General features: G+C 43.5%; 1 protein-coding gene across 1 annotated transcript in view; it reads right to left on the bottom strand.

Moving 5' to 3' along the window:
• TPCN1 (two pore segment channel 1) overlaps positions 1-23,800 on the bottom strand; it is a 365,587-nt gene that overhangs the window by 113,662 nt on the left and 228,125 nt on the right. The window contains exons 13-14 of the mRNA XM_086943251.1: positions 22,267-22,315; positions 10,537-10,600 (exon numbers count right to left, since the gene is read on the bottom strand). Of these exons, the coding sequence (XP_086799377.1) occupies positions 10,537-10,600; positions 22,267-22,315 (113 nt within the window). The remainder of the gene's footprint in view (positions 1-10,536; positions 10,601-22,266; positions 22,316-23,800) is intronic.

Genomic DNA, 23,800 nt, shown 5'->3' with positions numbered 1-23,800 from the left:
TCCAGCAAGCCTATCCGCCTCGCACGCCTAGTCAGCCCAATTATCAGCAACCACAGCAGTATTCGAGAAACCCGCAGGGAAACGAGTTTTCTCATCAGCGTTTGCCGTATGGCCCGAATCAATGTGCATATTGCAAAGAAGAGGGTCATTTCAAAAATAATTGTCCAGCTTTGACGCGACGTCTAAATGGTGTTTCCGGTGCAAGAGGTAGAGGTGTTCAACAGGCTACTAGGGGTAGGTGCCGTGGAAATTTCCCCCAGAATACCACTGCTTTTCCGCCTCAGAATTCAATGAATAGCTTTGATCAACAGAATAATGCGTCTTCCAGGCCAGCTCAGTACTATGCGGATGACTATTACGCTGAAAACGAGAATGAGGGTAATAATTGCTAGGACAGCCATGGACAAAGAGAGGGAGTTGTTTCAGTTCCAGTAGATCAGAATGGACCTTATATTGAGGTAATCACATCAGGAGTGTCAGAACCTTTTTTGCTGGATACTGGTGCTACAAAAAGTTCTATTATGCACTCAAAACTTTCTGGCGCACCTTTGTCTGGCGAAATGAATGTTTCAGTAGGTTTCTCTGGCGCCCCTTAGAAACCCGATTTCTAGTCCTATGCCGCTTTCTGTTGGTTCATGCGAATTAGAAGCACCCCTCATTATTACAACAGGTTGCGGCGAAAATTTGTTAGGTCTGGATTTGTTAAAGAGATTATATGCAACTTTGTACTGTTCTCCTTCGGGAGTACAACTTACCCTTGGTAAGAAAGTGTTTCCCCAATGTATTTGTCAAAGGAAAATATTCCAACTGAATTGTCATCTCTTCCGGATATACTTTGGGCTACTGGTTCTAATGATGTAGGTCGTTTAGAGATAGCACCCTATGTCATAACATTGAAAGCCAATGTTAGGTTGCCACGTATTCCCCAATACAAGATCTCTAGCGAATGTGAAAAAGCTCTGTTAGCGATCATTTACGATCTGATCGAGAAAGATGTCATTGAAGAGACAACAGGCAACATTTGTAACAGTCCTATTTTGCCTGTCTTGAAGTGTACCGATCCTTCACAGCCCCCTGTGTACAGATTTGTGATTGATCTCAGAGAAGTGAATAAGATCGTTGTACCACAGTTTCCAGTTGTCCCCGACATTACTGCCTTATTGACAATGGTTCCAGCTTCAGCCACTTGGTTTTCGGTGATTGATTTGAAGAACGCCTTCTTCAGCATCCCGATTGCCGAGGAGAGCAGAGATATTTTTGGCTTCAATTTAGGAGGACGAAGCTTCCGCTTCAAATGCGCTCCTCAGGGCTACTGCGAAAGTCCGTCTATATTCAGTCAGGCTCTGAAAACACAACTAGACACGATTGTTCTGCAGGATGGTGCAACTCTCATTCAGTATGTGGACGATCTGCTGATCGCTGCAGACACTGAAGAAATTTGCAAGGGAGCTACATTGTCGTTATTGCGTCATTTATGTGGCATGAAACACAAAGTCTCTCTCTCAAAACTACAATTTTGTCGACAAGAAGTAACCTACTTAGGTCACATCTTATCGAAGGAGGGAAGGAGACTGACCCCAGAAAGAATACAGGCAATCGCAAGATTGAGTGCCCCAAGGACACAGAGAGAAGTTCGGGCCTTCTTGGGCATTACATCGTACTGTAGACAGTGGATACCGAATTTCTCACTATTGGCTAAAACTTTGCTGGCACTACTTTGTAAAGACACACCCGATCCTATACCCTGGTCTGAAGATTGCCAGATAAGTTTCCACGAGTTGCGTGATGCATTGTGTTCGGCTCCTGTGTTGGGCAACCCCGACTACAGTAAGCCTTTTACATTATATGTCCATGAGAGGGAAGGTTGCGCATTATCAGTCCTGACCCAATACCTTGGGGACAAACAGCGCCCATGCGCGTATTTCTCAGCGACTCTAGATCCTGTAGCTAAGGCATTACCAAGTTGCTTGAGGGCCGCTGCTGCAGAAGCTGTCTGTATTCGACAGTCTGCTGGGTTAATCATGAATAATACTCTGATCGTTATGGTCCCACATGCAGTAGACATTTTACTAAACAGAACGAAAACACAGCATTTAACTAGCGCTCGACTGTCCAGCTATGAGCTGACACTGTTAGCGAGCCACATACACATAAAGAGGTGTGATACACTCAACCCCGCCACGTTATTACCTATTCCGGCAGAGACAGATGAGGTTGAAAAACATGATTGCTGCTTTAGGACAGAAGAAGAGACAAAAGGGAGAGTAGACTTGCAGGACACTCCCCTTCCTGAATGTAATGATACTTTATGGGTTGATGGTTCATGTTTCAAGTTGCCAAATGGTGATGCGACTGCAGCCTATGCTGTGACAACATTACACACGATTGTAGAGACAGCTCGCATTCCCCACAACTCTGCGCAAGCAGCAGAGTTAGTTGCACTTACAAGAGCGTGTGTGTTGGCGAAAGGAAAGCGAGTGAATGTGTATACCGATAGCCAATACGCCTTTGGCGTAGCCCACAGTTTTGGAAAATTGTGGCGTGAACGTGGGTTCCTGACGTCACATGGCGCAAGAATTCAACATGGTCAGCTAGTGCACGACCTTCTCGAGTCACTGACCTTGCCCCTACAAGTCGCAATTGTAAAATGCAGTGCGCACAGAAAGATTCAAGATGATGTTGGTCGTGGGAATGCATTTGCCGACGAGGTTGCGAAAGAGACTGCAAGGAACACAATGAGTCGAATGTATGTTGTAGGTCCTGCTAGATGGATTACCGATGTGGGTATGTGTGAGGACACCATTGAAAGTGTGAAATCTATACAAGCTGACGCCACTGAGAAAGAGGTGAATGAATGGAGAGGAAGCAAGGGTAGATTAGAAGCGAATGGTTGTTGGGTCGAACTGTCAGAACATCAGCGATGGCTGTTACCTGACGCATATGTGCTTGCAGTGGGAACAATGGCCCATGGAATGGCGCACGTCAGTGTGAAAGGAATCTGTAAACTGTTGGCCCCAGTATGGCAGAATAGTGGCATCCCAAAATGCGCGGAGAATTTGGTCAGGAACTGTATGGTGTGTTTGAAGTACAATCCCGGTAGGGGAACCCCAACTCCAGCTGGTCATTTTGCGCCTCCAACATATCCGTTCGAGGTCTTGCAGCTCGATTTCATCCACATGGAAAGGTGCAACAATTTGAAATACGTGCTTGTTGTCGTTTGCGCTTTCTCCAGGTGGGTGGAAGCATATCCCCTTAAAAACAACACTGCCTTGTCAACTGCCAAAGCCCTTGTCAAGGAGTTCTTCCCCAGATTCGGTATGCCTAGAATTGTCTGGAGTGATAATGGAAGTGAATTCGTGGGACGAGTGATGAAGAGAGTGTGCGAATGTCTAGGCATACACCAAAAATTCCATGCTGCAAATCACCCCCAATCGGCAGGATTAGTAGAGTGCTAGAACGGCACGTTAAAGTTAAAATTGGCCAAGATCCAAGCCAGCACAGGTCTTAAGTGGCCTGACGCCTTGCCTTTAGCACTCCTATCTACCAGAATGATTGTCCATTTTAGCCCCCATGAAATCGTGTTCGGGCGCCCAGCAAATATATGGGGGGTACCGAGGCCCAGAAAGCTCAGTGAGATAGAGCACCCTGTACTGCTTGACTATTTACACAAATTGCGTGTTTTACACCAACAGGTTCACAATTCCTCTCCGCCAGCCTCCGATGATCCAGGTCACTCCTTTGGACCCGGCATCTGGGTTTTGGTGCGGAATTTTCAGCGCACGAACAACGAGCAGCCCAGGTGGACCGGAACATACCTCGTCCTTCTTTCCACAAGATCAGCCGTCCGGGTGGAAGGAAAGAAGAACTGGATCCACGGGACCCATTGTAAACGGGTCCCTCTGCCTCTTCCATATGACCGGTGGGTCCAGGAGGGAATCGCTGACTCTGAGACTGAATCCGTACAACGCTTTGTCCCCTTCAGCGATGCACGATTAAAAGGAACTGGTACCGACAAGGAGAGTGATCGTATTTTGCAAGGATTTGTGCCACCGTCAATGCAGTCGGATACTACAGAACCTGAAACATTGTTTGAAGACCACACCGTACCTGGGAAACAGCGATATAATCTGAGGTCCAGACGAAAGAACTAAATAAACGTATATTGATACGATTGTCCCTTTTCCCCATGAACTATTTTTGATTTTACAGCTCTCTCGCCCAGGGAACTAGCTCATTTTTGATTTTCGAACCGCCATCCGGTTCTGCTGCTAGGGCCGCGGTTGAAGTCTGGGGAGTACAGCTGGGGACGTTTTGGTCAACGGTTTTGGTCGGTCTGAGGGAATTACCCCGGACCGAACAGAAAGCACTCCCTGGCAGAAGCAACCTCCCACCACGGGCAGCAACCAGAGGATGGAGTTTCCGAGGGTAGAGAGACCTACTAGATCTGCGAACTTTGAAAAGAGACTATGCGCTATAATGGCAAGGAGACAGTTCTTAGTCATATGTATTTTAATGTTATGTAGCATAATGATGTTTCTGATTGGCTATGCTCTGTTCATCTTTCGAGTCACCTTTGTACACAACACTCAGCTCACACCTCCTCCCACTGTCTCTCCACATTCTTTTCACCCTCTACCTGAACACGAGTCTGCCAGAAGACTAGAATTCGTATATAACTCATTCATCCAGCTCCTACACCAGCACCAATCTATAATGAACACATCAAATTGTTGGATATGTGGACTCATGCCACACACAACAGATAAGGGCATCCCTTACTTCGTTCTGCCGTTTAGTTACTATGGTTCTCTGTGGGCTTTCCAGACCATGTTCCTGTTTGCCCTAGAACCATACCCGCCCCGTTCCACAGAGAGCGATTCCAGCAACAAGGCACTGGTGGCAGGAATAAGAAATATGAGCAGGGATATTGACACGTATCGGACAATCCCTAAAGATGAACTCACTCCATACAGTTGTTGGAACGTAACTAAATATGGGATCTCCTTGAATAACAGCCAGAAAGCAAAGAAATCCTCCCCAGTGTGGATAGTACCCCACCGAGGTCACCTGTGTCTGCAAGGTATTGGCAGGGATCCCAAAGCACAGTTGGGGAAGAGCATATGCACGGAAACGTATGTGTTTGCATCTCGAACTTCCCCTCCATTCTCAGCGGCTACGGGTACCTACTTCGTTTGCCACGACAAGGCATACACATGGTTGCCCCCTGACTTCTCGGGCACGTTTTTTATCTCGTTTCTGCTGCCACCCACCTACACGGCCGGGGCAGATTACCATCGGACAAGGACAGTTAGGGGTGTCGTGAGTCAAGACGACACTGCGGGTCAAGAATTTGGGGACTTCGCAAAGGGTTTTCTGCCATTTTGGGGGCCTATGGTGAACAGCAGGAACATTCGACAGTTGACAAGGATAGTTGAGTCCGCCGTGACCGAAACGGCCGGTGCCCTCAGCAATTTGACAGCTGAGCTTCAGTCGGATCGACCCTTCAGAACAGGGTTGCCCTAGATGTCATACTTGCAGACCGTGGTGGTGTATGTAGAGTGATCCAATCCAGTTGCTGCATTTTCATCCCCGATAATGCACCGACAGTGTACCAGGCCATCTCCCAACTACACAAAATCTCTGATTCCCTTCACGTGGAGAAAGGGGATTGGTCCCTGCTAGGGTGGCTCTGGGAACTGATCTCTGCCTGGGGATTGAAAACACTGATCTTCATTGGGATGATCTTAGCCATTCTGTTTATGTTCTGCCTGTTTGTGCAGTGCGCTCCTGCAATATGTGGCCTCTGCGCTACTTCAGGTGTAAGGAAGCCTGTGTCAAGGAACGAATTGAGCAACAGAATGATGCTACAGCAGCATCTCCATGAATTAATTAACACAGATTTGGACTCAGATTAGCAGGGGTTTATTGCCTAATATGAGGGCAAAAGGAGGGCCTGTGGTTCCGAAATTCTGGACCGTGCTGTAAATACCTGTACCGAGGTCCAACACTCGTGTCACAAAATATCAGCATACCATGACGAATTTGGTATCGGCAGACCGGTAATGATTAGGACATTATCCCTATGCATTTGCGTCATGATTGAACGATGCTAACACCCTTAAATCATGGTTTCCGTTCTGAACCCTTGGACTCCATTTTGTGAACGGCATCCATCTTATGGCTTGCCCTCATATAAGTCAATTGATTAAGGCCGAGCTTGATCTGAAAGGACACGTCCACCTTAGCGGACTCCTCCATGACCCGGCCGAGCTAACTCCACTGCCCCCAGCCAAACCTGTTTGGGCAGCTCCTCGCCCAGTGGCCGAATAAGATAGCATCAATGCATAAACATGCCATAAACCATTCACCACATACCGACCATGTTTTCTACACACATACACCTGTCCATGTTCCTTGTTTATGGCCAGTTTTTACGACGAGGAGGTGCCCTGTTTTATTGGGGATTCATCGATATCTGATGGGAGTTCTGGGCCTGGCTGGGCCATCTATCACAAACTGGACATCTAAAATATGGGTTGGCCGACATGACTTCGCTCTTTGCCTTGTTTTAGAAATATGTGTATAGCCGTATCATAAACTCAAGAATTCTTGCCTACAGCTGTTATTTCTGTATATAAGGAGAAGGCTGGTTCTGTAAAAACGAACAGTCTCCTGAGAATATACACAGAGTGCTGTTGTACTTCTAGGACACATGTTACTTGGTTGCAGCCAATAAAACTCGATCTCTGACTTCACCTAGAATACTCTTGGTTTCTGTGGTCCGGAACAGGGAGAACTCAGAGGTCCTCGGGTGTTATCCCCTGGCACCACCGGGTTCCTAAAAACCCGGCACCTCAGGTAGCACATCTCTCGGTGCCTCCACAGGTCCCTTCTTTGCAGGGACTGTGGATCGGGCTGTGAGAAGTCTGGGAGTCTGGGTCTTGTCAGGCTCTGGGCTCGGGCTCCGGCGGCGGCAAAGCAGACGTCGATTCGCTGGTTGGTACCTGTGTTCACAGGGTGGCCGGTATGTAACACTTACAACGCAACTTTTACGTCGTAATGCTGTTACAACGCAGCTATTACAACGCAGGATCCATTACATCGGATGCCATTACAACGCATGGCATTACATAGCAGATGGTATTACAACGCATACCATTACATCGTAAGTATTGGTAAGTATATAATTTTTTTTTTTATTTAATATTATATAATTGATTTAATTATTATTAATTATAAATAAAAATAAATAAAAATATTTATTTATGTTTTTAAATATTATAAATTAAATATATTAAAGTAATTTTTTAAATAAGTATGAGTATAGGAGTATATGTTTTGGGGTACTGAGGTATATGTTTTGGGGTGTTTGGGTATTTTTAGGTTTTAGGGCAGGGTTTGGGTTTTGGGGTACAGGGGTGTTTTTAGGTTTTAGGGCAGGGTTTGGGTTTTGGGGTACAGGGGTGTTTTTAGGTTTTAGGGCAGGGTTTGGGTTTTGGGGTACAGGGGTGTTTTTAGGTTTTAGGGCAGGGTTTGGGTTTTGGGGTACAGGGGTGTTTTTAGGTTTTAGGGCAGGGTTTGTGTTTTGGGGTACAGGGGTGTTTTTAGGTTTTAGGGCAGGGTTTGGGTTTTGGGGTACAGGGGTGTTTTAGGTTTTAGGGCAGGGTTTGGGTTTTGGGGTACAGGGGTGTTTTTAGGTTTTAGGGCAGGGTTTGGGTTTTGGGGTACAGGGGTGTTTTTAGGTTTTAGGGCAGGGTTTTGGGGTACAGGGGTGTTTTTAGGTTTTAGGGCAGGGTTTGGGTTTTGGGGTACAGGGGTGTTTTTAGGTTTTAGGGCAGGGTTTTGGGTTTTGGGGTACAGGGGTGTTTTTAGGTTTTAGGGCAGGGTTTTGGGTTTTGGGGTACATGGGTGTTTTTAGGTTTTAGGGCAGGGTTTGGGTTTTGGGGTACAGGGGTGTTTTTAGGTTTTAGGGCAGGGTTTTGGGTTTTGGGGTACAGGGGTGTTTTTAGGTTTTAGGGCAGGGTTTGGGTTTTGGGGTACATGGGTGTTTTTAGGTTTTAGGGCAGGGTTTGGGTTTTGGGGTACAGGGGTGTTTTTAGGGTTCAGGGGTAGGTTTGTGTTTTGGGTTAATTAAATTATATTTACCATTTTTAAATTAATTAAAATATATTTAATACATTAAATTAATTTTATTACATTAATTACATTTCTAAATTAAATTAATTAAATTAAAAAAATTATTTCAATTAATTTAATTTAATTTCAATTATAACAATATGTACATTAAGTTAATTTTATTATTTTAATTAAATTAAATTATTTCAATTTTTTATTAAAATTACATTTATTAAATAGATATTTTTTTAAATTAAATTAATGGCTATTTTAAAATGTATTTTAATTAAATTAATTAAATTAAATTAATTAAATTAACTTAATAACATTTTTAAAAAAAAGGTATACTTACCTATACTTACGATGTAATGGTATGCGTTGTAATACCATCTGCTATGTAATGCCATGCGTTGTAATGGCATCCGATGTAATGGATCCTGCGTTGTAAAAATTCCGTTGTAACGGAATGCGTTGTAAAAATCCGCGTTGTACTGACACCAATCCGGGTGGCCACTCCTAGGCCACAAGGGAGATTCTCTTCAGTCTTCTGTGCAGCAGAATGTCGAAGTCCAGTCTTCTTCTTTGTTTAAAGTTGATTTCAGGATGATCTGCTGTGCAATGGCACTGCTCCCACTCTTATTCCCAATCTGAGGGGTGGATCACCTACTAGGTCCCTCCTCTGGGTGGAACCAGGAAGGGGGGCGGTTACACCCCCTTTCCTTTGTCCAGCTTCTCGCCAGGCCTGGGTCTGGAAAGTCCCAGGACCGGTTTGGACTGGCTTATGCACGGGGACACCTTGTGTGCCCCGGGCATGTCTCAACCTATTCAGCCCTGTCCTACCCAATACACAAAACCCTGTCTGGGGTGGTGCTCGCACCTCCCAAGGCAGGAAACCCTTTGTCCAAGCCTCCCTCGCTGGAAGGACTCCCAGTAGCAGGAGGTCAGACTTGTGTCTGTGGTGGCAGCATCCATTTTGTGATGCTGAGGCTCTGGTTAACTTTAACCGGGGTTAAGGCTACACACATGTCGTGTCCCTCTAGAAGGGTGGAATGCTATCCCCGTCGACAGAACTGTCGAGGGGATAGTATTCCAATTCGTATGACACCTTACTCAACATGTTTTGATAAAGCCAAACCAAAGATAGCATATAACCGCGAGGATTATAATGCACTTAGGAGTATATGGTATGGCAATATCCCGGAACAGCTTAGGGAGTGGTTCCCGACAGCTATAGACAGGCTCAGCTCATGCTAGAGCACCATCTCACATATTTCCAAGCACTCTGCCTCCAGGATTGATGAGGCCTCTCATAGGAGTGGCTGATAGGAACATATGTGTCCAGTTTAAGGTTAGATATAGGGATACTATATCTAGTAAGAGGTGATTACACCAACTTACCCCAGCTGAGTGATCAGCCAGTTGTGTCAAATATGGAGGCCAGACCAGGGGTGGCACAATACATGCTGCAGCCCCTGGTAGGCCTTTAATGCACCTATGCCCTGGGTACCTATGGTACACTGTTACAGGGGCCTATAAGGTGAACTAGTTCCAATTATGTTATGCACCTAGGGTACCTGGAGTCCATTTTAAGGAGAGAGCAATCAGCCTGGGGCCCTGAATAGCAGGATCCCAGGCCAACTATGTCAAAAACCAGCTAAACACCAGGCAAAAAGTTTGGGGGTAACCATAGTCAGATATCTACCTTCCTACAGGGAGCAGTACAAAAACATCAGCATGGGATAATGAGCTCTCGTCAGTAAAAGCTCTCTGGCAGCAGTATACTGTACATGCTTCACTCTCTAAACAGATTTAGTGGGCAGTCAGAGATATATAGCATTGCAATAATCAACTCTCCATTAAAGAAATGCATTAAAAATGATGACCTTGCGAGGGAAAAAGACAATCTTTTTTAGAATGCGATGGTGGAGAAAAAGATGCTTTAATTTGTGTAGTCACTGAACTCCACATCCACTTGAAACCACAATTTTTCACACATTTTAAGAGTAATGGTACTTTTCCAAACTTTTCTATTAAGACTCCGTCTTAATAGAAGGCTGTAAGATTTAAGTTTTTTACTGTTGAGTTTGAGGTCTTTTTGCTTTGGACATTGTAGTGTTTATGGCCAGCACACGGTTTTGAAAATTGGCAATAGCAGAATCAATGTCTGTATTAATCTTCAGGGCTATTTGACTATCATCTGCATACATTCAAATTGGTACTCAAATGATTCAGTCAGAAGGGCCAAGTGTGCTCTATTACCTGTATAAAAATAAATCTTGTCCAAGATACAGCTATATGTATACAAGCACCAGTCCCTGGATTTTCTGTTGTGTATATATATATATATATATATACACACCTTACTGATTAGAACTATAAAAGACACCCTCAGTGCAGAAAAATTCAGTTGTCCATGTTTACCTTTAAATATCACAAAAGCTGTTCGAGGGAGTTCATCAAACCAGTGCTCACGATTCTGTTTGGCCTAAAAATAACAAGAAGCAAATATTACATCCTTGAGCCGAATCCAGTGAAAAAATAACACAAATACGTATTGTAGAACGGAATCTTAATCTACCTTGTTCTTAGCCATTTCTCGCTCTTTTTTCAGATTATATTTATACCTATGCTACCATTTCTATTTTACTTTTGTGGCGTTTGTGCTACTGCACTAGGTCTCCAGGCATGGTTGGATTGGGGCCACAATTCGGCCCGGCGAGGACAAAAAAAGTGGCCCACATTTGCAGAACCCAACCTTTAGCAGTACACTACTTAGTTAGGATAATGGAGCTAAATAATGACAAGCAGTAATAAAGGTATTTTAAAGCTTATAGTGCCACTACTTCAATAGGAAATTAACATTCAATAAAAAATACAGAAGCACAGAATTATCAAAATTACTAGGAACTCATTTTAAATTGTTTTTTATCCATACATTTGCTGTTGATGATTGGATTAATGTTCACTGGGAAACATATGGCACAGACCTAAACTCCATTTTACACTCACTTTATGATATGCATTTTATTTTTTGCAGTACTTAAGAGAGGTCCTCAAATGCTAAGAGACTGGTAAAGGTGCAGCTGTTTTTAGGTCTTGCCTAGGCGGCGCACACGCGCACCCCTAGGAGATGACCTTTAGAAATTGGTCAGCTCTTTTCAAGCACTCGTGCTGACATCCACATTGCAGGAGCTAGCAGCGGTTTTCGTGCTAACTGAAAACATATGGCTCTCGCGCCTCCGCCGCTCGTGCTTGAAAACAGCTACTGTTTGTTTTAGGTTTCTTTCTGTTTGCCTCACAGCGCCACTCGTTCGTCTGCCCTCTTTTTTCATCCTTTGCTTAGATGCTCCCTTGTGCATGTCTTTCTAAGTCTGTGTCTCCGCCTGTCTCTCTCTTGTTATTCCTGGAAAATGAGCTGGGTCCGGTTGGTCTCAGTAATGGGTGTGGATTCTCAGAGTCATTCCCTCTTGGGTTACATTAAGTATGTCTTTTTATGGTTGCATTTATAATTTATGCTGGTTGTGCACATGGAGGACACAGCTGAGAAGACAGAAAAAGTATAAACAGCTAACAACCCCCTTTGATGCAACCTAGTGCAACTCACAGCTCAGCAGTGCTCTGTAGTCCTGGTAATATCTGCTGTTCAGTGATGGGCGGTACAACTCACCTCCAGGTGCAGTGCAGTGATGCCAGCCTGCTTGCTGCCAAAAGAAGTAAACAAACATCCCACAACAGTACCAGAGGACCAGGAAGAGGATCTCTACATGTGTGCTGCTTTGAGCTCTCTCATGAAGCCCCATTGTCGAGGGCAGTAGTGATGCCAGCTCCTTCCTCCCGCTGACACATATGCCTGTGGGTTCACTTACCGTATATTAGTTTTTGTTATGTCCTGGTAGCAGTCCTCACACACTGTACTGCTTGATGAGTGGAATTAAAGTTTAAAGAAAAGTTTATGTCTGTCGATTCAAAAGTGTGATTATTTTTATTCTTACAGTCATGTCAGTCAAAGAAATACATTGTGTCTCTTTATTCTGCAGACGTTTACTATCTGCGTGTTTAAATTGATTTTGATAAATAAACTTTTCTCTAGAATACATCATTTCTTCACGTATTTCTGTCATCATGTGGTCCATTACTTCATTTCTTTTTTCATACTGAAGCAATTTCATCTCTTTATAGTTTTCTTTTCAAGAATGATACCAGACACAAATCCAGATTTCTCTCTTTTTTGGAAACGTTTCTAACTTTTTAAGATCGTTTTCACTTATTTCTAAAGACTGACCAAGCTTGGTCAATGTATGAGTCCTATTCCCACTTCTACGGTGTATTCTTTGTGAGAGCCACACCTGATAAGGCACAATGGCTTCTGTTTGGGAATTCCTCTATATTTTGTGCTTGTGAAAAACCTACAGTAATTTAGTGTCCTTGCTGTCATTTATTTTTGTTTTGGTATGTAACGCTGTCAGTATTTCTATAGTGCCTTATACCATGATAATTGCATTTCAGAGTTTTCTTAATTTGCGTGCCCTTTCGTAGGGTTCTGTTTTTTCCATTATTCCACTGTGTATTGCTTTTTGGTTGTGTATGGGTAGCTGAGAAATGTGTAGTTTAGTTATATTTTTTTTTGGGTTGATGAGAAAGTAAAATCATTTTTCCCCAGCTCAAGATTTTGTAATGTGTGGATGGATGTTCCTAATGGCTTTGTCATTTGTAAGTCTCGCCTGTGACAGCGAATGCGCTCTTACTTGCAGGAGATATTGTTTACAACTAGGGGCTTGGAGCCTGCCCATTTCTTGCCATTCCTAGGGCCTATTATCACTCTCCTTTGCTGCCTCTTTATTGGGCAGCAGGTGTTGGCTTCACTCCCTCTTTTTTTGTCTTGAGCATGGACCAAACACCGATTGCTTCATTCTGATTAGGATCCTTCTGCTGCGGTGTTGTGATTGAGGTACTATTTTTCTTTGTATCTAGCGCAGTCGTACTTGTTGCTTCGTCCCTCTCATATCCCTCTTGTCCACATTTATTTCCTCTCACCCCCAACACCCACTTGGCTAGGTTGCTTCTGTGGCTCCCACAGCCCATCCTCCCGTTGTACGTTTTGCTTCTTCCTTCCCGCCCCCACTCTCCATATGTCTGTACTGCTTCTTCCCTCTTATCTGTCATCCTCCTATTGTCTTCGTTGCTTCTTCCCTCCCACTCCCCACCCTCCTGCTGTCTGTGATGCTTCTTCCCTTCCACTCCCTACCCTCCTGCTGTCTGTGTTGCTTCTTCCCTCCCACTCCCCATTCTGATGCGCTGAGTTGGCCCTTTCCAGCTACCCCCACCCGTCTGTTGTCTTTTTTGCCCCCACATCCGTCATAGTGCTTTTTTATTTCTTAGCTTTGGGTTTGTCCTTTAATGTTTGATTCCCCACCTCCTCCCTTGTATCTTAGTTTTTCTAAGTTACCATCCACCACTACGGTGCCCTATAATGACTGTGGCCTGTGTATGATACATTATGCACATGTATGTGGTGCAGATTCTGTCGGCAGTATGGCATCTCACGTTATTCTGGTCAGTATTATCACACCCAGTTTTCGAGGACGCTGGAGTAGGTTTATGACTTCTGGTAAGTTTTAGGCATGGTAAGGATACTTGTGGGTGATAATGCATTTCTGTTGAGATACTCATCAAATTATTATACAATACTAGGGACAGCTCGGAAAACCAGCTGTGATATTTAATATACTATAAGGGGTCTGTATTTTTAGGTACTGTATCTTTTCAGAAAATGGTGGTAGTTATTTCAGCTATAGAGCAATACTGAAGTGAATTTGTAGTACAAGCAACACAATATTTTTTTCCGCTGTTTTAAAATGTGCATCTTGCCCCGCCCCCTCCACACGATAGTACTGCTGCTGTATAAACCGATGAAGTAACACTGCACTCTTGTTTAAGCTGCCAAGCCTTTTTTTATTTTTACTAAAAATGGCAAAAACTGCCTAGAAATTACTAATCGCACTGTATGACAGATATGCAAATGTACATATCACATTAGGAGAAAGTCATGCTTGTTTTATGTATTAACCCTGTTTCTATTCAGATAATGATACAAAGGAAGATGAAGTACTTCAAGCTGGTTCTACAAATTACTGTACTAGTGTTTAAAGCACCATTTGAAATTACGCGCTTTGCAGCGGAAACATAGACCAATTAAAGATGGCTGACAAACTGACAGGCCAGAACAGGCAAGAGATGGGCCGATCATTTCTACAGTTGGTATCGCACACAAACCCATGGTTCAAAGGAATACAAATGAAAGGCATACCCACTTTGGCATAAGTTGAATGCCTCCTAGCGGTTATTGGAGGTAGATGTACACCTCTCACTTGCCATTATGCAAAATGAAGTGGGCCTAGGGAAAATTTTAAAAAGTATTATATGCTTTGCGGAACGCATTCTTTTTCTTAGCAGTTGTCTTGCCCTAATTGTGCGAGTGGAAAGACTCCGCTGAAGAGGGTAATTTCTGCTGCTTCTGAGCAATATCTAACACAGGCTGTTTATAGGTTCTATCAAATGAGTCTCTAAAAGGATATATTTTCAATGCTGATTTCCCTTTAACAAACATTTCCATACACTATTATGGTAGATTTCTGGGCAACGTAAGCCGAATTGCAGACACCAGTGAAGGTCTTTCACCCAAATCCTTGTCCTGCAAGCCTGCATCCATACGATATGTTGGAAGCCTTGAAACGCCTCTTTGTACAAGAGGCATGTGCGCATATGTGGGGGTGTTCAGGGTCAGGAACCTGGATGTGCACACTGGACTTCTCCTTCCTAATTACCGGTGATCGCTGCGGTAAGCAGGATGTACAACTGGCTATCTTCACCGTTGGAAGGTCAGAGCATTGAGAATTTCCACTGCCAAGAGAGATGCTAAGCCATCAAGCATGGGCACAGCCAATAGGTATCGCTTTTGGGGCCTTATAAAGTGTTTAGTTATACAGCACAATATCATTGGTGCAACAACATCAACTGTTGCATGGCTAAACACTTCTAAGGTCTTAAAGGCGAGATATATTGGCTCTGCTAATGCTTGTTTTGATTTACCTCCGGCTAGCATCATGTGTACGTCCTGAGAAAGTGAATGATGCTAGAGTGTAAGTGCAAAAATAAACAAAAAATAGTGTCACTTTCCTTACATGCAATTTTATAGAGCATGAAGTAGGCCCAGAAGCCTACGTGAGCACCAGATAACATTACAGAGGGTAATATTTTTTTAGGTTTATGTAGAATAAGTGATTTACCCAGAATCACAGGATGTCAAACTGAAACTGGGACTGGAACCTGGTTTCACAGTTTCGAAGTCCACAGCCTGTCCCTATTGACTGCCGTAACTGATATCTGGCAGACAGAGGAGAAGAGCAAAGAATGATTTATCTCCGCTGCTTGCATGGAGTGGAGGAGGACAAAAAAACTGAGGAGCTCCCTTGTCAACCCCATCACCCGATGCTCCAATCCTCTCCACTGCTGCAGTTCCCTGAAAAGTAAGTGCTAATGGCTTCCCATCAGGAGCTCTCTGCAGACTTCCTGACACCTGGAGGGAGGCAGTCACACCTCATGCTGTGACAGTCGGAGCGGAGCAGGCCAATGTCAGGCTGCCCCCGACATTAGTCAGCTGGCCAGATTCCATGAGCATAGGATCATGTTTGTTAAGGCTGTAACAACAGCCTTTCATGCTGTGCACCAGGGGTGGAGTCCTTAGGAAACCAAAAAAACGGCCCACCAACCGGCCTCAGCCAGAGGCCCATCGGCCAATGCCCGATTGCCTGCCTTGCCAATCCTAAGCTGCTCAAAGTTCTACGACTATATTCACATTTTTACCTGTGTTTGTTTTCCTCAGTATTTCGGTCAACGACGACTCCTTTCAACTCTCCTGTCTGTTAGCAAATATTTTTTCCTTGCATGTCTGCCTGTAACTCCATCTCTTCGGTCTGTACTTAATATATCCATGCTAGGTCTCTGTTAGTTTCTTTATGCATATACATGACTCTTCAATATGTCTTTATAACTCTACCTTTCTAACTTTATTTATCTGAAGGCCTGCCTCATTCTAGATGTTTCTTTGTTACTGAAACCACTCATTGATTTTTACATCACCCTACCTACTATTTGCTTTGGTTATTCTCGCCCTTTGTTTATCATTCCCTTTGCCATTAGGTTTCTTATTGAGTTGTTATTCAGTCCATCCTTACAAACTGGTTAGGTTCTGCCTGCACAGCACACCATTGTTAATTTCAGATGGCAACTGCATCCAGAATATGCTACAAACATTTACAATCAACAGACAGTGGCTTATAATGTTGACCACAAGTGTGTGAATGGTGATCCTGTTTTGGTAGTCTTGATCATTATAGAACTCACCTAAAACTTAAGAGTCCGCTACATGGCCATGGTCTAACAATATTCATCTGAATAGGGCATACATGAGATATAACAAAGCAAAGATGTGTTTTTTACTGAGGCGTTTTAGGAAGGCCATTCAGACATTATCTATACTACTATTATAAAGAGAGAACACAAACCTTTGAGCCAGGTAAACTCGAAAAGTACACCACCAATCAAAACACCCAAGACATCTTTGAAAACCTCAGGGCAAGCAGAAGGACATAGGCTATTAAAAATACAAAATATAAGTTGTTTAAAAAATTTTGAAATAAAAATAAAGTAGTCCCTTGCAAGTAGCGCCGGCCGCGACTTATGCGTGATGACATCATTTGCGTTTACGCTCCCTGGCAACACTTCCGGAAATGGCACCGAAGATCGCGACCTGCTGGGAGGACTGCCGTGACCCTGCTTGCTGCTGGGCGGAGTGGCGACCTGTGCGGGTGTGGCGCATGGAGAGTGGCGGCCTGTGCGCCCCTGGAGAGTGGCGGCCTGTGCGGGCCGGGTGCCTGGAGAGTGGCGGCCTGTGCGGGCGGGGCGCCTGGAGCGGGACCGGCGGCTCAGGTAAGGATCAGGCTCTCCGGGACACGGGCGGGAGGGGGCTGGGACGGGAGGGGGGCGGGGTGGGAGGGGGCTGGGGGCAGAAGTGCACGCAAGCCTCAAATGCTGCCCCCAGCCCCTTTCTGCCCCAGGCAACGCTGGGGCAGGCTGCTAGTTCAAAATAAACTGCCGCGTCAACCTGTAGCTGGTACTGTTTTCTATTGTTCTACCACAATCCACGATTGTTCTCATTACTCAGAATCTTTAAGCTTATCCATAACCTGTGCCCTAGCCTTCTCCTTCTAAAAATACAAAGATGATATGGATGTCAGCAACAAACCAAATAATATACTTGTGTGAGCCTGTTGCTACATATCATTTCTGCAGACTCCTTCCCCTTAATCCAAGCCTGCTCTAATCATGAAAATGCTCATTATAGAAGAATTCCTGACAGCCTGGAGTGGGCCTTGTTCCGAAACCCTACACAGAGACGTTTGATACTATTATGGGAAAACTGCCGGAACAATCAGCTACAGTTGTGGATCCAGTTCCTCAACCTACATCAATCTTAGCATATCCGATCTCATGAGAGAAACAAGAAAAGAAATCACACTTGTATGGCCTCCTTACATTGAGGTGAATAAATGCTGCAAAGTTATGCCATGCTTTAATCTACAAGATTGGGGAAATATGTGAAAACTGTCCACCCAGGAAGAATCCCTTCTATGGCTTAGGGATAGGGAAGCTGCTAGCTAGCAGCTGCAGATAATCCAATGATGGGCACCACTGGAGCCAGCTATAGTTTTATTAAGTATGCAACAGCATGCTTGGATACAATCTTCATCCCTGACTTCAGCCACTTAGGACAAGGTAAAGGGCTCACATTGTAATGGAAAAAAATTGATTTACAAAATTCACCAATCACATTTTAGAAAAACACAATTTGGGAGTTACGACAGCTAGGTCTTTTTTCTTTTTAAACATTTTTTTTTAAACAAAAGCAGCAGCAACGACATGGCATTAGCAGCTTGTATACAGGTGGTCAATAGATAACATTGTACACTCATCTCATTGTCAATCCGACAGATATACAGGACAGCACATTCCAATAATGACAGAATACTGGTGGGACGCTCACATGTTCTCGGGTCAGGAAACGTCAGCCATACCCATCTATCTCTAATCACCCTGCCCTGATGGTTATCCCTAAGCAATGTCATCACTTAAAAACTTTTGCATATCTTAAAAGCTTCCAAGCCACACAACTGCATAAGTGTTTCTCTAAATAAAAAAAAAAGATTGATCTCGACCTAAATCTAATCTAACTGTAGCAAAAACAACCTTCCAACCTTGTACAAAGCATTCACCAAAAGATCAGCCGGTCTTCCTTTGAGGGAGTACCACTGGCTCTCCAATTTACATAAAAAAGCATGCACCCTGAGTGAAGAATGGGGAACCGAGGGGGAGGCAGACTCCTTTCTTTCCACCAGTGGCCTCATGTTACTCAAGAATGCAGGTTTCCACAATAATGAAAGGCGGCGAAAGTCCAACTCCAGCAGTGTCTCCCTCGATCTTCATCCAAAACATCCAGGGTATTCATGTACATTCCCGAAAAAGCAGGCACAGTGATAGCAAGAGATCGAAAAGTGTAAAAGTATCCGAGTTCACTGAAAACCAAAGATGTCCATGATTTAACTCCAAATAGGTCATTGGTCCTAAGTGGATGAGAAGCTTTCCAAGGTGCATAAACATGCAGTATCACAGGGAAGGAGCATTGACAACGCCTAGAGTTCACAAGTGGAGGTCAACATTAACAATACAGGTGTCACTCCACTGAACTCTACTCTACTCCACGTATGCTCAACAAGAATGCTAACTGTAGTGGCTTGTCATCTTCATCTTTTCGGATTGCACCATCTGCCTAGTCAGTGGACAGTCCCCAGAAGACTTCATCTGCTGTACAATGCTGTTTACAGTCTGAGTTTCTCTATCAACGAGAAGATTGTTAGTTCCTTGTCAGGGTTGTAACTCAACTGATCCATGCTGGGCCTATGTATGGCTGAAGAAGTACTGCCTCTAAAGCAGAAAATCCATTCTCATACTATGCTGGCAGCGACATATGCCCGGTCTTTCCAGAGACTGTTGGGACCAAATTGTGCATCAATGTAATTTCTCATGCCTGCCTAAAAATGAAAGATTTTCATCAACATATGACAGCTTCGTAGGACAACACCCAGAAGTGTCAATCCAAGATTCGGAATCTAGCCTCCTTTCATTGATGTCGGTAATCCAATAGAACATGTACCACATAGAATAACAGCCAAAGATCTAAAGTCCCTTCTCTAGAGGTTAGAGAGGGTCAATAAGGGATGCTTTACTACTAAAATGGCCTTGCTACACCACTCTCCCAATTCATCGGATTCTCCTGAATAGGGAATCCGGCAATAATCTGATTGGCTTAAAGACCACACTCACTTTTCTCACACGGCTCTGAATCTACTTAAAGTCCCAGATCTCATGGTATAGCAGGAGAGAAAAATGATTCACGTTTTCCTTCCATTAATGAACTTAATATTCCGAATCCTGGAAATCAATCAAAGTACAATTGGACATTTCATTTAAATACTGCTATTGTGTATCCTACCAGAAAAAATATCACAGAAAATAATATCAGAACACAATGCTAATATTTTGTTACTGGGTTCTCCCCTTTAGGATTCGTCTGACCAATTCAAGAAATCTAGCCACTTTCAGTAAATACTACCAGTCCGATTTAGCAGCCTCTAAAATGACCAGAAAATGCATTTGTACCAAATAACTGTGCCGAATTTACAATTAATTAGGTTCCTTCACAGCCAACAGTGAAGAACTAGCTTCTCAACAAGACTGTAAAAATAGTTTCTAGATCTAGGTCTTTCGGCTTCCCATTGGCTTATCGAAAAGGAACATTGACTGTTGATGGCAATCAGCTTTCAGAAGAATTGGAGAGATTCTGGCTCCTCCTGCCAATGATGGTTGTATTGTATCCCGCTGAGACAAGGATGTCCTTTGCAAAAAGCACTTTTGTTTATAACTATGTTTTTAATGACATTTTATTTGAACCAATAAACTGTTTTACTGGCTTTCCAGCCACGCTGTGGTGATTTCTTGGCTAATGACATGCTGGTTATAGCAAGACATTTAAAATCTTACCTATAATGAACATACTGAAAATTCAGAAATTATGAACATTTATTCTTCAGTTATGGTTAACTTGCCTTTGGCACTAAAGCAGCATTATTTGCTCATGCTTTAGCCTGGTGCATACACACTTGCATGTCTACTCTCATCAAACTTGGAGCACAGCAGTATCGAATTAGATGTTAAGTTCAAGTCATCATAAGAGAGTAAGCAAAGATGACTTTTCAAAGACATATATCATCCCAAGTAGTTTTAGGTTGGTGACTTTGGCCAGGACTCGTGTCTCTTGTAAGCATTACTCTAGGCATGGATCTTTTTGTAAAAATGCTACTGTTAGCCCGAAAAGTCAATCTTTTTGCTTGGAAGCTTGGTCAAGCAAATGCAGTCAATACATTTCTGCACATCATAAATCAGAAAGCAGTTGGATAGGTGAGACTTTGGAACTCCACAGTGAGGAAAAATACTCCTGTGATTATTCTGGTTTCTCAGCCATTGCTTTCCATCGTTTACAACTCCCAGACATTCAACAATCTCATCAGGGTCTAGGTTATGACGGTTGGTGCTGTACAAGTAAAAAGCATAATCTATGCAGGAGGCTGCAAGGCATATACTTCAATCCGTCACAAAACTTTAATATGACAGCATCCTTTTTATAAGCTTTTGCAAGTTTTGTTTGCAGTGCAGTCAATTACTAACTAATTGTGAAGCAGGAAGAAAAACAACTAAGATATTAAAAGCAACATTAAGGCAATTATTGATAGTTCTCTGCTTTTCTGATTCTCCTTTTCTTTAAATCTCTGCTTCTATACCCATGGATTATTTTTATGCTGGTTTCTTTCTCCAGCTGGTTTCCTTCTTCTGACTAGGTCATTACTTTCCTTTTTTGGCACTAGACAGAAACGCACTTGTTTCTCTTTGGTCTCTTCTGTCCCTATAGGTTCCCCTTTTTCTTTCCCGGATTAATTTTTTCCCATTTCTCACATATGTCCACCACTTATGGGTATGAAATTTCATTATCTTTTTCTTTAAGTGTTTCTGATATTCTCGAGTCCAACTTGCTCTATTTGTTTAGCTTCCTCAACCCAGAGCCTCTGATTTATTACCTAATATTTGTTTTTCCTAGTCTGCCTCCCCGCACACTCCATTGGCCTGGTCCCTGGAACAGCTCATCCATCTCGGTATCAGACCGTAGTGTGCATTCTGTGATAGTGTTTCTAGGGCGATTTTTAAAAAAAATGTAATCACTTATTTTTTGTGTCAATATTTTACTTACATTTTATAACTGAGCACAATCTATCCAATGTGTACAACAAAAACACACACTATTGCCGGCATGCTAAACTCAGGGGCATACCAGCTAGTATCAGATTACATAATTGCAAAAAAGGCACAGTAGGTAGGCATACTAATGGGTGCATTGTCAGCATGAAAGACCCTCCCTGAACAGAAGAGGCAGACACAAGAAGAAACTACAGACAACAATTACAGCCACTTAGTCCCACCTCAGTGATCCTCGCTCACAACCTGGGTGGGGCAGAGCCGGGGTATCCGGGAGAGAGCAGTGCCACTACCTGGAGCCAGCAGGTGTCAGTGCCGATACACCATCACCTGTGTTCGACATGGAGTCACCAGAAGGAGTCTCAGTCAGGATTACCCATCTTCCACTTTCCACATGCGGACAGGCCAACAAAATGGTATCCCAAACTGGCAGTATTAGTATCTTTCTAAACCCTATAGCTTCCTGTCGGTAAATCGCCTCCCTTTCACGTGTGCATTTTATCGCTTTTGTGTTCTCTCTGTCCCCTCTCATTGAAATTCGTACTTTTACATTAATAGAATACAAGTACTTACGAATCTTCAAGAAATGTACAGCACATAGAAAGGGAAAAGTCAGTTCTTTCAAATCCATTTTAGCAAATTGTACAATGAGTAAATATTAAAACACCATTTTTGTTTGGAGACTATAATTGTATCTCTACTAGTTACTGGTGTTGCATAAGGACTTACCTTCCACTTGAGTCCAACAACTTCATAGATATTGTAAAGATCTTTCAACCTGTTGGAACAAAGAAATTGTGAAACTGAGCTGCTGCTTAGACTGGGGAATCTGGTGCCAAAGGAAGATGCGGCCAGAGGGCACTTAAAAAAGTAGGGAATCCCAGAACTGCACAATCAAGGTGCCCTCAGCCAAACTTTGGGCTTTGGTTTCGGAGTCTATTGATTAGCCAACATTAATGTACTGCAATTCTACTCCTTAGATAAACCGAAACAACAAACCCGATCACACAGCGACATGCCTTATAGTGTACCTGGGCAGGAGTAACAAACTCTTGTATACCCTCAACACTCTTTGAATTGATAAGGACATTGGCTCACCTATGAAGTACTATTCAAGATGAACATCTACGCGATACCTCAAAAACCCAACAATATATGCCAGCTACCAAGCAGCCTCTCGCCCCCTACAGGAAAACCTTCTCCAATCAAATAATTCTGGGCACAGTGACTAGAGAGGGAACATTTTATTCAACTTGTGAATATCTGTCTGCAGGTTGCAGTGCTACGAATTTACATGCTTTGCACAATCCTGTCATCTGGTGTTGGTTGTCGACATGTTAAACCTGTTTTTCTACAAAGTTTAATTTTCGGTTTTGAGATAATTTGTGATCCCTCCCAGACACCCAAAATGCACCAGGAGAAAGACTCCACTTCAGATTTTTTTCTCCCAATGAGCGAATTAAGATAATAGTGCAGTGAAGCAAGAGAATAACTGAGTACCGCTGCACTAAGAAGTAAAATATAAACGATCAGTGTAAAGCATCCACATAGCCTGCTTCCTTCTGGGAAGATGGAAGGGCACACATATGAATGCTCAAAACTACAAGTTACCAAAAGAGAGCTTCAGGGAAAGTAATTTTCCTTTTGCAGCAAATGCAGCTGTAGATCACATGCTTTACTTACGCTACAAATCAGTGCTTCCCACTAAAGTTCTGGCTTGCAAGCAGGAGGCAGATGCTGAACACTGTTTCCCGAAGTGTCTGCCCAACTTCTCTCTCTTGCCAGGCATGAATGTCCACACAATGTTACATGGAAGTGGACCACGTAGCAGTTCAAAAGAAAACATTCACTCCCAGTCAAGAGATCTGGGTTAAATCCATCATTCTTTTGCTCACCATGCCACCCCAGTTTAGACCTGGCCATATGCAAATCCGTCTGCACCCTGTGCCGCATGGGAAAAGTCCTGCCCGAACTCCTATGCCAGGTCTGCCCTGGACTGGACTGGAAACAAGCATCCTAGGACAGGTTTCAGGGTTTCACCCCTCTTCAGCCAGAATAGCTTGATTCCAGTGGCACAGTGAGCCCAGGACCATTGTCTGGGCATACCTGACGCACTTAGGGCGAGAAAGCAAAAGACACACAATTGATGAACGAAATGCAGAACAAACCAAAACATTCACCCCCAGTCAAGAGATCTGGGTTAAATCCATCATTCCTTTGCTTACCATGCCACCCCAGTTTAGACCTGGCGATATGCAAATCA

This window comes from Lissotriton vulgaris, chromosome 11 (assembly GCF_964263255.1).
Source record: "Lissotriton vulgaris chromosome 11, aLisVul1.2, whole genome shotgun sequence".
Classification (NCBI taxonomy): Eukaryota; Metazoa; Chordata; class Amphibia; order Caudata; family Salamandridae; genus Lissotriton; species Lissotriton vulgaris.
This window is presented reverse-complemented; position numbering and strand designations above follow the sequence as displayed.